At 38.5% G+C, this 13,189-nt stretch overlaps 1 protein-coding gene across 3 annotated transcripts; it reads left to right on the top strand.

Moving 5' to 3' along the window:
• The first annotated feature begins 5,242 nt into the window (after nucleotides 1-5,242).
• lrrc20 (leucine rich repeat containing 20) lies at nucleotides 5,243-12,944 on the top strand. Of its 3 annotated transcripts, none has more exons than XM_048233399.1 (5): nucleotides 5,243-5,327; nucleotides 6,272-6,362; nucleotides 8,258-8,407; nucleotides 8,649-8,816; nucleotides 12,494-12,944. In XM_048233399.1, exons 2-5 carry the CDS (start codon nucleotides 6,293-6,295, stop codon nucleotides 12,616-12,618), a joined length of 513 nt encoding a protein of 170 aa, XP_048089356.1. In that variant the 5' UTR covers nucleotides 5,243-5,327; nucleotides 6,272-6,292; the 3' UTR covers nucleotides 12,619-12,944. The 3 variants fall into 3 exon arrangements, with proteins under 3 accessions (XP_048089356.1, XP_048089355.1, XP_048089357.1); XM_048233398.1 differs by lacking the exon at nucleotides 5,243-5,327 and adding an exon at nucleotides 5,540-5,887; XM_048233400.1 differs by lacking the exon at nucleotides 5,243-5,327 and adding an exon at nucleotides 5,926-6,062.
• Nucleotides 12,945-13,189: the final 245 nt, after the last annotated feature.

Below are 13,189 nucleotides of genomic sequence, written 5' to 3'. Positions count from 1 at the left end.
ATATGAGGATATGGTTTTGAAAAAAGAAAAACAGTCCTCTGAAACTTAAACATCTTTGTAATTTTCATTAGTCATTCAATCAGTACATTCATTAAAATGTGCAAGGCACCCAGGAATCTAATTAGCTGAATCTGCATGGTATTAAAAAAAGAGATATTACATCAGAACATATAAAAGAATAATGCAGAAATAATGCAGAAACAGGATTACTAGATAGTCTATGCTATATTTTGCACATACAGTACAGTACAATGTAATGTAAGTATAATGTAAAACAGACGCCAGCAGCTGCAAAAACTAACACTAGTCTTAACACACCCTAAGGAAAGCTAATTTAATAACTGGGCAAATCTATTTGCTTATTATTGTGTCAAATGTTGTACCCCAGATGACGAAATTTGTGCGGTATGTTGTCTGAAGGAACCGTAATAACCCAGCCCATAACCACTCATTTCAGGATTAGTGTCACCAAGTGAAAAACAAAAGCAAAAATGTGGCACTTCAATCGCTAATATTTTGTGATGAGATGTTACAAACCACACAAAATTTGACGTGTACAGTAGGATCACTACAACAGCCTCTGGACGCAAACAACTTCCATCCATGGGGGCACTCCAATTAATGCATAAATGCACTCTCACTTGATTTACTGTCAAGAACCACCTGGTTTGACACCCCCATGTACAGGTTGCCAGATGAAAAGACAAAATAAAACCCCCATGTACAGGTTGACAGATGGAAAGACAAAAAAATAAATACAAGTAGGGTAGGGTTGTCACACACACATATGTACAGATGGCACTGCATCAACACCAGACCTGTTTCCACACCTGTCATTGTATGGGCTCAGGACAACCTCTGATAACCATTGTCTATGTGCACAGTTTGATACTCAATTCAAAAACTGCAGGCAAAATTTTAACAACCAAAATTGTATTGAGACACGATACAGAAAATACCACCGTCTTATCTGGGCCTTAGCTTGTTTAAAATGGACTGAGGTAACATGGAAAAAGGTCCTGTGGGTAGACCAATCAAAATTTGCCATTATTTTTGGAAATCATGGACGACTCTGGGAGAGGGCCTATCCATGTATCCAACCTATCCAACTTGTTTTAGTGCTCAGTTCGAAACCCAACATCTATGACGGTGTGGAGGAGCATTAGTGCCTACAGCATGAGCATCTTGCACATTTGGCAAAGCACAATCAATTCTGAAAGATGTATACAGGTTTTGAGCAATATATACTGCCATCCAGGCAATATCTATTCCAGGGAAGACCTTGAATATTTCAAGAAAACAATGGCAAAATAAATTCTGCACATATTTAAATAGTATTTATCCATAGAGGAAGAGTCCATGTGCTAAAATGATCTGTCTGCAGTCCAAATTTGTCAAATTAGGTGCATAATGGAATGAAAAACATGACTAAGAATACCCCATACTGTTGAACAACTGAAATTGGGCAGTAATGGGACAACATTTCATTCTCAAAACTCTAGCAAATAGTATCCTCAGTTCCTAAACATTCACAGAATTTTGTTAAATGAAGAGGTGAAGCAGTACAGTGGTAAACATGCTCCCGTCCCAACTTTTTTTGAAACATGTTGCTGGCATCAAATTCAAAATGAACATATATTTTCCATGAAATATTCCACATTTTCATTTTCAACATTAGATATGTTGTCTATGTCCTTTTTGCTGCTAAATATGGCTTTACGAGACTTGTATATTATTACATTTCGTTTTTATTTGCATTTTGCACAACGTCCCAACTTTTTCTGTTTTGGGGTTGTAGAATACACTCACTCACATACACATGTAAGGAATTGCAGGAGTAGGAAATGCTGAAAAATTAAGAAGCATAATTTTTTTCTGCAGAGAAAACATACAGGACTGAGTGACGGACATATTCTGTACCGTTATGTGGTGTATATCCCATTTAATGTCACAAGTAAGGTCCTAAGGTGGGTCACCGCCGAGGCTCTCACACACCACATGCTGGCTTCAGTTCATGGACAAGACACTTTGCTCACTGGCTATAACTTTATAATTTGCCCAGCCTTTGAATTAGGGCCCAGTCAGTTATGTAAGGGATAATGTATAGAACCCCGGTCATTATCGGGAAATAGGTCCTGACAGGGCGTGCAGAGTTGGGGTCCGGTTCACCCTGTCAGGACCTATTTCCCGATAATGACCGGCGCTCTATACATTATCCCTTACTTATTTGATTACTTGAAGAACTTAGAGACTGACATATAAAGTGTGGACATGAGGATGGTGGGGGGAAAGGGACTTAGACCTGGGTCATTCTGTGTCAAATCAGACAAAATCCAGGAAAATGGTTGCTGCACCATCTCAGATTCTGCTCAAAGTTTGTCTACCTATTCATTTAGATCCCAAAAGACCTGTAAAATATTTTTTGTTAAATTCCAATGTTTTGATACATTTTTTCACCCTTGATTTTGTAATATTTCTACACTCTCAGAAAGGCCTTATCTTGGAGGCCATGTTTGGGCATTAATATCTTGGAAAGTATTATTCCCAGCCTGCTCAAACTTTATAAGGTGGAAGACAGACATGCTATAGTCATTTTGTGTATAAAGTGCCAATGATGTACCATGTTTCATTCATACATAAATACACTTACTTGGTTATATTGTATACCAATGTGTTTTCATTCTTGTCTCTGTGGCAAAACAATGATTTATCTATGGTACAAAAAAACAATGATTTTGACTCTATTTATTTATCTATGGTACAACATTGGCTCTTTGTACACACCACACACACCACTCTTTTTGCACTTTTTTTCCCCAATCTAGGACATTGTAGAAAATCAATGAGAATGTTGTACTAAATTGTAATGGTTCTGAGAACATGTTTGTCTTCCACCCTACAAAGTTTGGGCTGTCTATGAATAATACTTTTCATGATATTAATGCCCAAACATTGCTTCCCAGATAATGTGATTTTCAGGCTGTAAAACTGATGTAATTTCAAGGACTGAAAATAAAATGAAGACATAGGATTTGAATAGAAATATTTTACAGGCCTTGGTTTTGGAACCCATTCTTGATATAGACAAGGTTTGAACAAAATCTGAGACGGTGTTGCAATAACCTTATCTAAGCAGTTGATGATTAAATAACAGAATGTATTGTAAACCCCATCCTGGCAAATGTTTGAAGTTCACATGCAGACATCATGAACCAGCAGGGTAATCAGGTGTGTCTGCTTCACTGACGAGGCCTGCCAGAACTAACCCAATACTGAACTTTCCCAACATTCCTGTGCATTCTATGGCTCTTGTTCACCAGAGGTTCAGTGATTTGATGGCTTTTGATGCATCCTATCATTGAAACAGTAGCCTATGGAATCAGTATAATACAGAATCAGTATAATGTAGAGCTATAGCTAAATAGTTCACTGTGCTTTCATTATGTTTCTGTGTCCAGAAGTATTTTTTATTTCAGGAAAAAAACTAATTATGTACTTTTTTTATTTAGTTTTTCAACCAGAATGGCATGCCAAAGGCAATGGTCTCTATGTTTTGTTGCTTTGATTGATCAAACAGGGTGAATACATAACTTTATTAACTTATAATTAAAGCCTTGGCTAATGTAGGCTATGGGATAGGTGAATAACCACCACAGAAATGATCATTTTCATATTGACACCCCTAGCATGAATATATTTAGTAAATAACAATGAGATAATACTTAATGTCCTGGGGCATTCACCATGAACCTGTTTAAATGGACTAAAAGCAATTTGTACAATCACATGACCACTACACGAGTTCTATATTCGGTGTATTATCAGACAATATTCTATTTGTATTATCTGTGTGAAACAGTAAAAACAAGAAGTTAATAGTCATGCAAACAGAATAACCATATTTTATCAATCATGTTTTCATTCCCTGCAGGCCTGGAGATCACAGGCTCATAAGCCAGGACTGTAAAACTATAAACTATAATAATAAGATGTTTTTCAGAAATGCTTCGGGGGGGCATAATATAAGCGGAAAACATCAGTGTGGCATGCAGCAAATAAAAATGGGTGGATTTTCAGCCTTTTTCTGTGCTTGGGAGCTCATTTCAGTCACTGCCCACCCAAAGAAAAATATCTTGTCTCAAGAATGTTTTGGTTCTCACAAGAAATAAATCACCTCTTATTCAGATCACATTTCAAATTTTGCTCTACAATGGGCAACTACCTTAAAGCTCATTGGGTGATGATCCAAAATACTCTAAATGACTGCCAGATTCAATTTGAAGGTTTTTTTTTTTTTTTTTTTTTTTTTTTGCCACTTTCACCTTCTATACCTATGCCATATGTTTTTCATTATCTCAAATCCTGTATGATCTCCTCCCTTATCTCCACCAATTAGAACAAATCAACAGATTCATCTGATAAAACATCTGGTTCTCCAAAGAAAGATTATGCCAAATTAGTGTTATTACAAAAGAAACCATAAAAGAAGAAATCATATCACCAAAGCTGGTTAATGTCAAAACAGCACATAATTGATTCTATTTTCACATTATAGTGGCAGTATAGTTACAGGTAATAAAGTAAAGTTGAAGAAACTGAAAAGAAATCTATCAATATCAACTTGAAGAACATGACTTAACTTCAAGGACACCACAACACACTGTAGTTTTTCACACAACCATTACCCCCCACTTATTTGTGCATGCTAGCCAAAGCATATTCCCAATTATCAACATAATATGTTGATATAGCTCCACTGTTTATTCATTATTATACTTATTATTAATAATAAGTATTATTACTTAGTATTATACTTTGTACTATTGTTTGACATGTGTGTGTTAAGATAGCTATAGCCTAAATGTGCTGTTCCGTTTTTCATAAAATGCAATTTACTCTTAGGACTAGACAGCAAGGATGGGACTCTGCTTACTATCTCACTGCACAAGCTTTCATTCATTTCTACTAAAATGAGTAGGTCTAGCTGGTTCAACATGGACATTTCTAGGGGAGGCACATAGGCTATTTGGAGAGGTATGTGCACTGACAGCATAGTGGACACCTCATGGCTTTTTCATTCAGGCCCATGGTGTTCTGCATCCCCTGCTCGAACTGGCTTTGAGGACAGCGAGTCATGGGTTAAATACTAGGTGGTCCTCTTTTGTTCTGCAGAACATGTCTGTATAGAAATGTTGACCCATCATGGAGGTTCCAGAACGATATCACTCTGGCCAGTGCCTCGGACAGCGGGCTTGGACTGATTCTGTGGGTTTGTGGCCAAAATCTCATGTTGTAGGCTGAGTACAGGAACATCTGCTCTGATACAGGTAACATGGAAGCTACAATCATTATTTCTCAGAGATTGTGTCACACTTGTTTGTTACATGTAGGCTAAAATAGATTGTTTTCAGAGGTAAACGAATTACACAGTTTATGAGCAACTTTAATTTGGTAAAATGTATGTTATAAAGCTGGAGAATTCTTACATTTGCAGCCTATGAACAATGGGAAGTCAATCTGTTGAGAGACGCGCATGCGTATTAATTCATAATGGCGAGCCACATAACCGCATGGAAACAAACTTTCTGTAGTCTATGTTCTCAGAGCTTGGTAGATTGGGACACTTTGGTTTTAGAAGCCATTGATGTCGATTTCTAGTAGTTTCTCAGATATGTTCAGAGCTGTTTGTCGATAGACAAATAGATTGTGGGTGACTTGCGCATTTGTCCGTGGGGTGCTAAAAATATAATCACAAATCGCCAAATTTGTCGATGCCGCACTGTAGTGTCAGTGTGATTGGCTGAAAGCGGCATAGTCGCCAGCTTTGTTTATATGCACGCCTGAGGTCGGGAGTTCTAAAAGTCAGTCGTCGCTACAAAGTCATCAGGTAAGAGCCAGAAAACGAAACAGTTTAGTCACAGCTAGCTGTTACAATGTTAGCATACCGAGCACCAGGATTTTCTCAACCCCTTTAGTTAACTTCCGCCTCAGCAATGAATGAATGAATGAGTGACGCCAACTACGTTAGGGGCGAGGAGGCTGTTCAGTAAAATCAGTTAAATGTAGGTTATTGTTTTTTTTCCGGAAAGAAGTTATTGCAATCACCATAGTGGAAAAAGAGTCTGAGGCAGAGATTCGTTTGCTGTTACAATGTCCATACTGAATTAACTTTAGAGCTATTTTTACTGAGGAATTCTGGTTTGTTAATGAAATTATCATCTAGGCCTACCTAACAACTTATGTAGCCTATTTCAAATTAAATATTTCTTAGATTGTTCAAACACCTTTCAAGATGGCCCAGGATGTTGCCAATGTTGCCAGAAGAGTCAATGAAGCAGTTGAAGAAGGAAATAATCATTTAGGTAAGTGTAATGGTGCCTGAATTGGGCTGTCCATTTGCAAGATCTTAAAGTATTAGAAAGGTTGGGTGTTAGCAGTCATATGAAGAATCACTTAATAGGCTATAATTGCTTTTATCCAGACACAGTAGCAGGTCCAGTTTTAATCATGTCCACCATCCTCTTATTAAAACAGTATTATTAGGCCTATTGATTAATTGATTTCAGTGGCAAAGTATAAAGCTATAACATTATTATGACTTCACGACTAGGTTGGTAGGCCTAACATCAATGCCTCAACAGCTTCAAGACACCTCAGGGTACACCTCAGGGATGACTGACTGCAACACATGGGAGTTCAGTCTCAAAATATGGTGATTTTGATGGACAACAGGTGGCAGTGTTGCTCTAGATCAGAAAGATGCCCATCAGGATTGTGTTTGTTTTGTGTGTGTGTGTGTGTGTGGGTGGGTAACATTATGGCACATTCCCTGATGCCATACCTGACTCATTAGGTAGACTGAGGAACAATCAATAAATCACTAGTGTTCAATCATCTAGTATCATCAATGTGGGATGGTGAAGGAGGCCTATGTTTAAGACTGGTCACAGACAAGGGAATTTTGATTAAGGTTGCAGTTTAGTAATCAAGCCTTTGAAAGCAAATGAGTTGAGTGTAAATGAGTGTAATCAAGGAAAAGGTTTGCAGCTTTGTGGTTTTGGTATAGCCTAAATGTAGCCTACTACTGTGGCACTATGGCTGTGTCCAAAACAGAAACTGTTCCTTCCTTCTAAGATATCATTCCGCGGCAGCAAGGGATTGAGGCATGTCCGAATCAAATACTTGTATGAAATTCTAACTCTAAGATACCTTTGTTTTGCTGAATTTTGAAGGCCGTGTACAACATGTATCCTTCATGCTGCTCAACCATTTATTTAGAACCTCTCTGCCTCAACTCCCACTGATTAAGACAGCTGTCAGTATCCTGGCAGCGGCGTTCTGTGCAGCGCCATAGAAAGAGAGAGTTGCGACAGTCTTTGATGTCGCCGCCACAAGATCAAAAGTTCCAAAAGTTCTGTGCTAAATTGCTGTATCGCAGGAGGGTGGGATGTATTTCTGGATGTTGGAGGGCATAATCTAGTAACTCATTGACTACTGACCAAGTGATTGGTCGTTTTCAGTTTCAAAACTCCCATAATCCTGAAACTGGCATGGAAAAGCGCTGCCATCTTTTTACTGGGTCTCTAATGGGAGTGTCGCCACTCTGTTTTCTCTACCGCTCTGGGGTGCGTTTCCCAAAACCATAGTTGCTAACCTGTTAGGTTACTTAGTTAGCAAACTTAGTTAGCAACTATGGTCTTGGGAAATGCGCCACAGGTTCTGTGTTGCCATCTTACAGTCAGGGTTGGGTAGTAATGGATTACGTAATCAGATTACAAAAATCAAGTAACTATAATCAGCCCAGATTACAATTAAAAAAATGTGTAATCAGATTATGGTTACATTGTTGAGGATTACTTGATTACATTTTATCATGCAGACAATGAAAAATGCGTTCTGTACTTGGGAATATTGCCACAACTTTGAATTAAAGACAGTTGAAAAAAAGAATGTGTATGTCTTGTGCAAGTTGTGTAAAAAGTAATCCTAAAGTAATCAGATTACGTTACATGTTTTGGGTAATGCTATTGATTATGTTACTGATTAGAAAAAATGGTCAGTAATGGATTATATTTCAAAGTAATCTGACTCAACCCTGCTTACCGTCCAAAACAAAATTCCTAGCTGGTACCTTGATGCCTACTAAGGCAAGTGACTTGTTGAATGCAATGAGGCAGCAGGTAGCTGCCTTCTGTTTCGGACAGCCCCTGTGATTGTACTTGTCCCCCCAGTCAACAGTCCTGTTTGTTTTTTACAGACTTGTCCAACTGCAAGTTGATCAGTTTCCCTGATGGAGTCTTCAAGGTGTTGAGGACCGTCACTGAGAATATACAGAGTATAACATTGGCCAACAATGAACTAAAAGCATTGACCAATAAATTTTTCGCCACATTTGTTCAATTAAGAGGTATGTACCTGATTCTGTAATAATAACTTAAACATTTATGAGTTTGTAAAGCTCGTCATTCCTTAGGTATTTTGTGCACTGCACAAATGCACTATTAATTGCAGTTTAATTTCCATGTATTAAGCTTGTTCATTTTTCTTTTTTATCAGGAGCTTTCACACAATATTGACAGTTTTACTGACTTGAAGGGAAAAAATCTCATATTTATCTCATGCTCATATGTCGTATAACTTCCGAACAGAATTGGACCTGCAAGGCAACGTGCTCACCAAATTACCAGATGCTGTAGGTGAGATGGAACATTTGACCAGCATCAACTTGTCCCAAAACAAGCTCACAAGTTTTCCAGATAGGCTGACAGACATCCGTACACTTGAAAACATAAATCTGGAAAACAATCAGATATCCGGTAGGTACATTCCTCAAGAGAGGAAATACAGTTGAACAATTGCTAGTGCTTATTGACAAACAGTTGAGTTTGAACCCAATTGCAGAATTTGAAGTTTCAGGTAGAAAAACACTTTCATATCTCTAAATTTCTCTTCTTTATATCTATTTTACACACAGTGTTACATTTGCTTGCCTCTTGAAGCATCTTTAAATGGTGTGCATGCAGTTACAGAATATGACATTATGGTTGCATACAAGTTATTTTTTATACGGCCGTATGAAAATTTATCTCTGGGCCAAAACAAAAGGCTAATCATTCATTCTCATTTGTGGTGGTAGCATAGTGGTTAAGGAGCTGGGCTAGCATGTAGTATCCTGAAAAGTTGTGGGTTCAATTCCCAGCTTCCAACGTTGTGCCTTTGAGCAAGGCAGGCACTTAACCCCAAGTTGCTCCGGGGACCATGCAATGATGCCCTTGTAATATAATTGACATAGGTAAGTCGCTTTGGGAAAAAGTGTCTGCTAAATCGAGAGAGAAAAAAAAACATTTGTAATTCTAGATACGGTTTGCTGTGACAACGTATAACGCAATCAAGGGACCAAATTGTGATTAGTTCCTTTGTCTTCACACTAGATGACAATTAGATGAGAACTAATTACAGTGCTATTGGACTCAGAGGCACACAACACAGTTCTCCTGTGGACCAAAGAGATTATTAAACTGGGTGGCAGGATATAAATTAAAATGAATAATAGGGTGTAATCAAACCCCAGTTATGTTCCTGGAAGTGGGGAACACAAATTAAATCTAGATTAGTTACATTGTCCCAGTGGCAAGTGTCTTGATGCAACAAGTTCGGCAGACCTAATCAAACCTTCCCCATGTTCTGTTGCTCTCTCTGTCACTGACTTAAGGCTTTTCATTAAATATGTAAAAGATCACAGACAATCTGCAGCTGATTGATAATGATGTGAAATGCCAAGGAATTGGAAATACCATAAGGTAAGCGTCATGACATTTCTCATGGAATATTTTCATTTTCAAAAGGCCATTTGCAGAAGCTCTTATAATGTTTTGTAATTACAGGTACTTTCATGTCATAAAGTGTCTGAATGGTAGAAAACTATATTTTGGAAGTCAAGAAAGTGAGCATCAGCTTGCATGCTAATTCCTTCCCCTCTGTCTAAATGCCTGCATGCTTGACAGGCACACAGAAGATGCTGGTTTCTGATTATAGCTTGTCATCATTTACATTTATTCAGTTAGCAGACGCTTTTTTTCCCAAAGTGACTTACACATGTCAATTATGCTCAAGGGCACAACGGTGGAAGCCGGGTATTGACATTACTTTCCAACCTTTTCTACATTTGGTACAGTTGTGGCTGAATTTGTTTCTTCCTTAAAAGTGATGAAATTCAAAGCAGTTTGCTGTTCGTGGCTGGATACCTTTGGTATGTAATAGAGTAAAGCAAAGAAAGTTTGAAAAGAGACCATTTATTGTGTATTATGAGCGCTGCGAGCATAGCTAGAAAATGTAGGTGTCCGAACACCATACCATGGAGGTTTGGTCATGTTTTGGTGCAGCTATCGTGCACCTAACCAAGGGTGCCTTGAATCTGTGAAGGGCACAGTGACATCTCAAGACTAGAAGGCATCCTGGAGTGAAACCTACATCCCAGAGTCATTGGGATGGTTATATGATTTTTTCTGGGTTGAATGGTGGCAGTCTCCCTTCCCCCTAGTGTCTGTGAGCGGGAAAAACAGCCTTACAACGTTAGTCCCGCAAGCCGCCGGCCTCAGTCAGAAAGTCTTGCGGTCTCACAATGTAACAAATTGCTTTACGGCAGTGTTTCTCAAACTTTTTCAGATGAAGGACCACTTAACCAATAAAAAAGAAACGCACGGACCACCTAGCTAAAAAAAAAAAAAGATTAGACCTACTTCAACAGTATATTAGCCTACACAAGGCCTACTCACTGAACCACCTTGCTTATTGTCTTTGCACTTTGGTTATTGTGTCAGAGGATTCATATGATTTAAACTGGCATAGCTTACATAGACAGTGTTCCAGAACTGTTTTGATTTACATACAAGTTGGTTCAATATTGCAAACAACTCATCTATATTATATTTTACCACGTCTGCCAACACTGCTTTACGGCACTACACACATACATGCCAAGCACTGACTAGAACAAGGTACCGATGGAGTTTCTCGGACATTCGTCATGGCAGAGCCGGCAAAATATATACCTATACAGTATGTTCTCCATTATATGTATATATATACCTATATAATATACCTACAGTATGTTCTCCATCATATGTTCTCCTTTTGGTGGTGTTGAATGAAGCTATCCAAATAATTCCTAAAGTTCAGCTCCTTGGGGATACCATTCGCTGGAGATGGGGGATATTGCCCATAAGGCACTCCATTTAACTCAACAGCTTGCACTAATTATGGCTGTCGTGCTGCGGAAACCACACAGTGCAAGCAGGTGATGATATCACTTTTGGCTATTTTATTGTCACATCTTGCAGCGAAATATGTTTATTTCTGGGGGCATGTAGGCTACATGGGGACTCACGGGGGGCATGTAGGCTACATGGGGACATGCCCCAGAGTGTAGCTGTAGCTGCGTGGTTGCATTAGCTGCAGGCTGTAGCAACTCGAGTTAGGTAAAACTGACTGTTTTTGGGGTTTTTCATACCGACAATACTTTGTGACCTCGAGAAACTGAGATCTATGTGAAAACTCGCAGAATTTCTCCTTTAATCAGCTGAGTAGCGTTGTATAGTTTTATTTGATATCTAGAGAAACATTACGGAGGTTGACTTGAGTCAATGAGTTTGTCTTCTATGATTTTTAGAAGTATCGTGTACGTGGTGTGACTTCACCATGTCCATGATTCATGTGCTGAGTGCGCTGACCCACCGGTGCTCCCATTTAGCGTGGTGTTGCATGGTGTTATTTTGGTAGAAATGTTTTGTGTGGTAGAAATGTAAAATTTGTGACTACAGAGTTGTGTTTGGAAAATAGGCTCCCGCTGGATTTCATGTGAAAATTGATTTTTTTTTTTTTGTGCATATTTTGTTAGTATAGAGTCTAAGGAACAAGATTTTTTTTGTCTTCAGATTTTCACGATCCATCTTTTAGTGTTTTTATCTGCATGTTTTAAAATAAGCGAATTATATCTAGTCCGAAAAGTTTTTACAATTAATTCCACTTTTTGCACACAAAACCCCGAGTTACTGTAGAAAGGTTGTTGGTTCTAAAACAATCCATAGTTTTCAAACTTTGAGTGTCTGAAAAGTGTAAAAACACCTCCTCCCTAGTGGCCTATCTCCTAAAACGATTTCTTAGTCTTTGCTTTTTTTGATGTTTTCCTTGATGCTTGGGGCCAGCTCTGGTCACCTTATGGTTTTTCCTACATACAAAAGCGCTCCCCTTTGAGAGTAAGGGGTAATGTATTGCTCCCCGATCATTATAGCAAAATAAGTCCTTACAGGGCCAACAGGACCCTGTCACAAAGCTGTGTGAATAAGGTCAATAATACTGAATTATCAGACCTCTGAATGTTGTTGTTTATGGAACTTTCTGCAGCATCCCTAAGAGCAGTATGAGTAAACATACAGTATATCTCTGATTATTTGATCCTAGGTGTTCATCACGCTTTTCTCTTTTCCTCACACAGAAGTGCCTGTGCAGAAGCTGTCCAGCATGCCTGCCTTGAAAACGGTCAATATGAGATCTAATCCACTCGATGGACAACCGCCCAGCATCTCGTCTCTCAGTTTTGAATTGGTCATTGATCAGTGATTTTTCTGGTGTGTGTAGATGAAATTGAGTTTGATCATGAGAAGCAGTTTTGTTGCGGTTGTTGTTTTTAACAATTTACACTTGCCTTTTTTAACACTGAAGTAATAACAATATTTATTAAATACAAACAGAAGAAAGGCCCAGGAAGCAATCTCTTTATATAAATGCACACTGTATATAGGCCTACACCAAGATGTGATTCCTTTTGATGTAGTAGAAATTAAAGTGAACTTAACATGACGATAATTGGCGATAATTCCATGCATTAGCAGTGTTTCCCATACATTGACTAATCTGTGGCAGGGGCGCCACGAAATAAAAATCGGCCGCCACAGATTAATATTATATGTTTAATTTAATTTAAATTAAATATAAGGTCAAATCCTTGCATTGCCATTGAGCTGCGCTTTTTACGCACGCAGCCTTTCCTTGCCCCGCCCCGCTCTGTCTCGTAGCCGGCTGCCCCTCCTCTGCATGTGCATTTAACAAAATATTCACGATTGTTGAAGGATTGATGTTGCCACATAGAACCATTGCATAGAAGATGATGGGCTAAATTGCTATTAAATCC

The sequence above is a fragment of the Alosa alosa genome, chromosome 22 (assembly GCF_017589495.1).
Source record: "Alosa alosa isolate M-15738 ecotype Scorff River chromosome 22, AALO_Geno_1.1, whole genome shotgun sequence".
Lineage (NCBI taxonomy): Eukaryota > Metazoa > Chordata > Actinopteri > Clupeiformes > Clupeidae > Alosa > Alosa alosa.
Note: the sequence above shows the minus strand (reverse complement) of the source record. Positions and strands in the feature narration are given on the sequence as shown.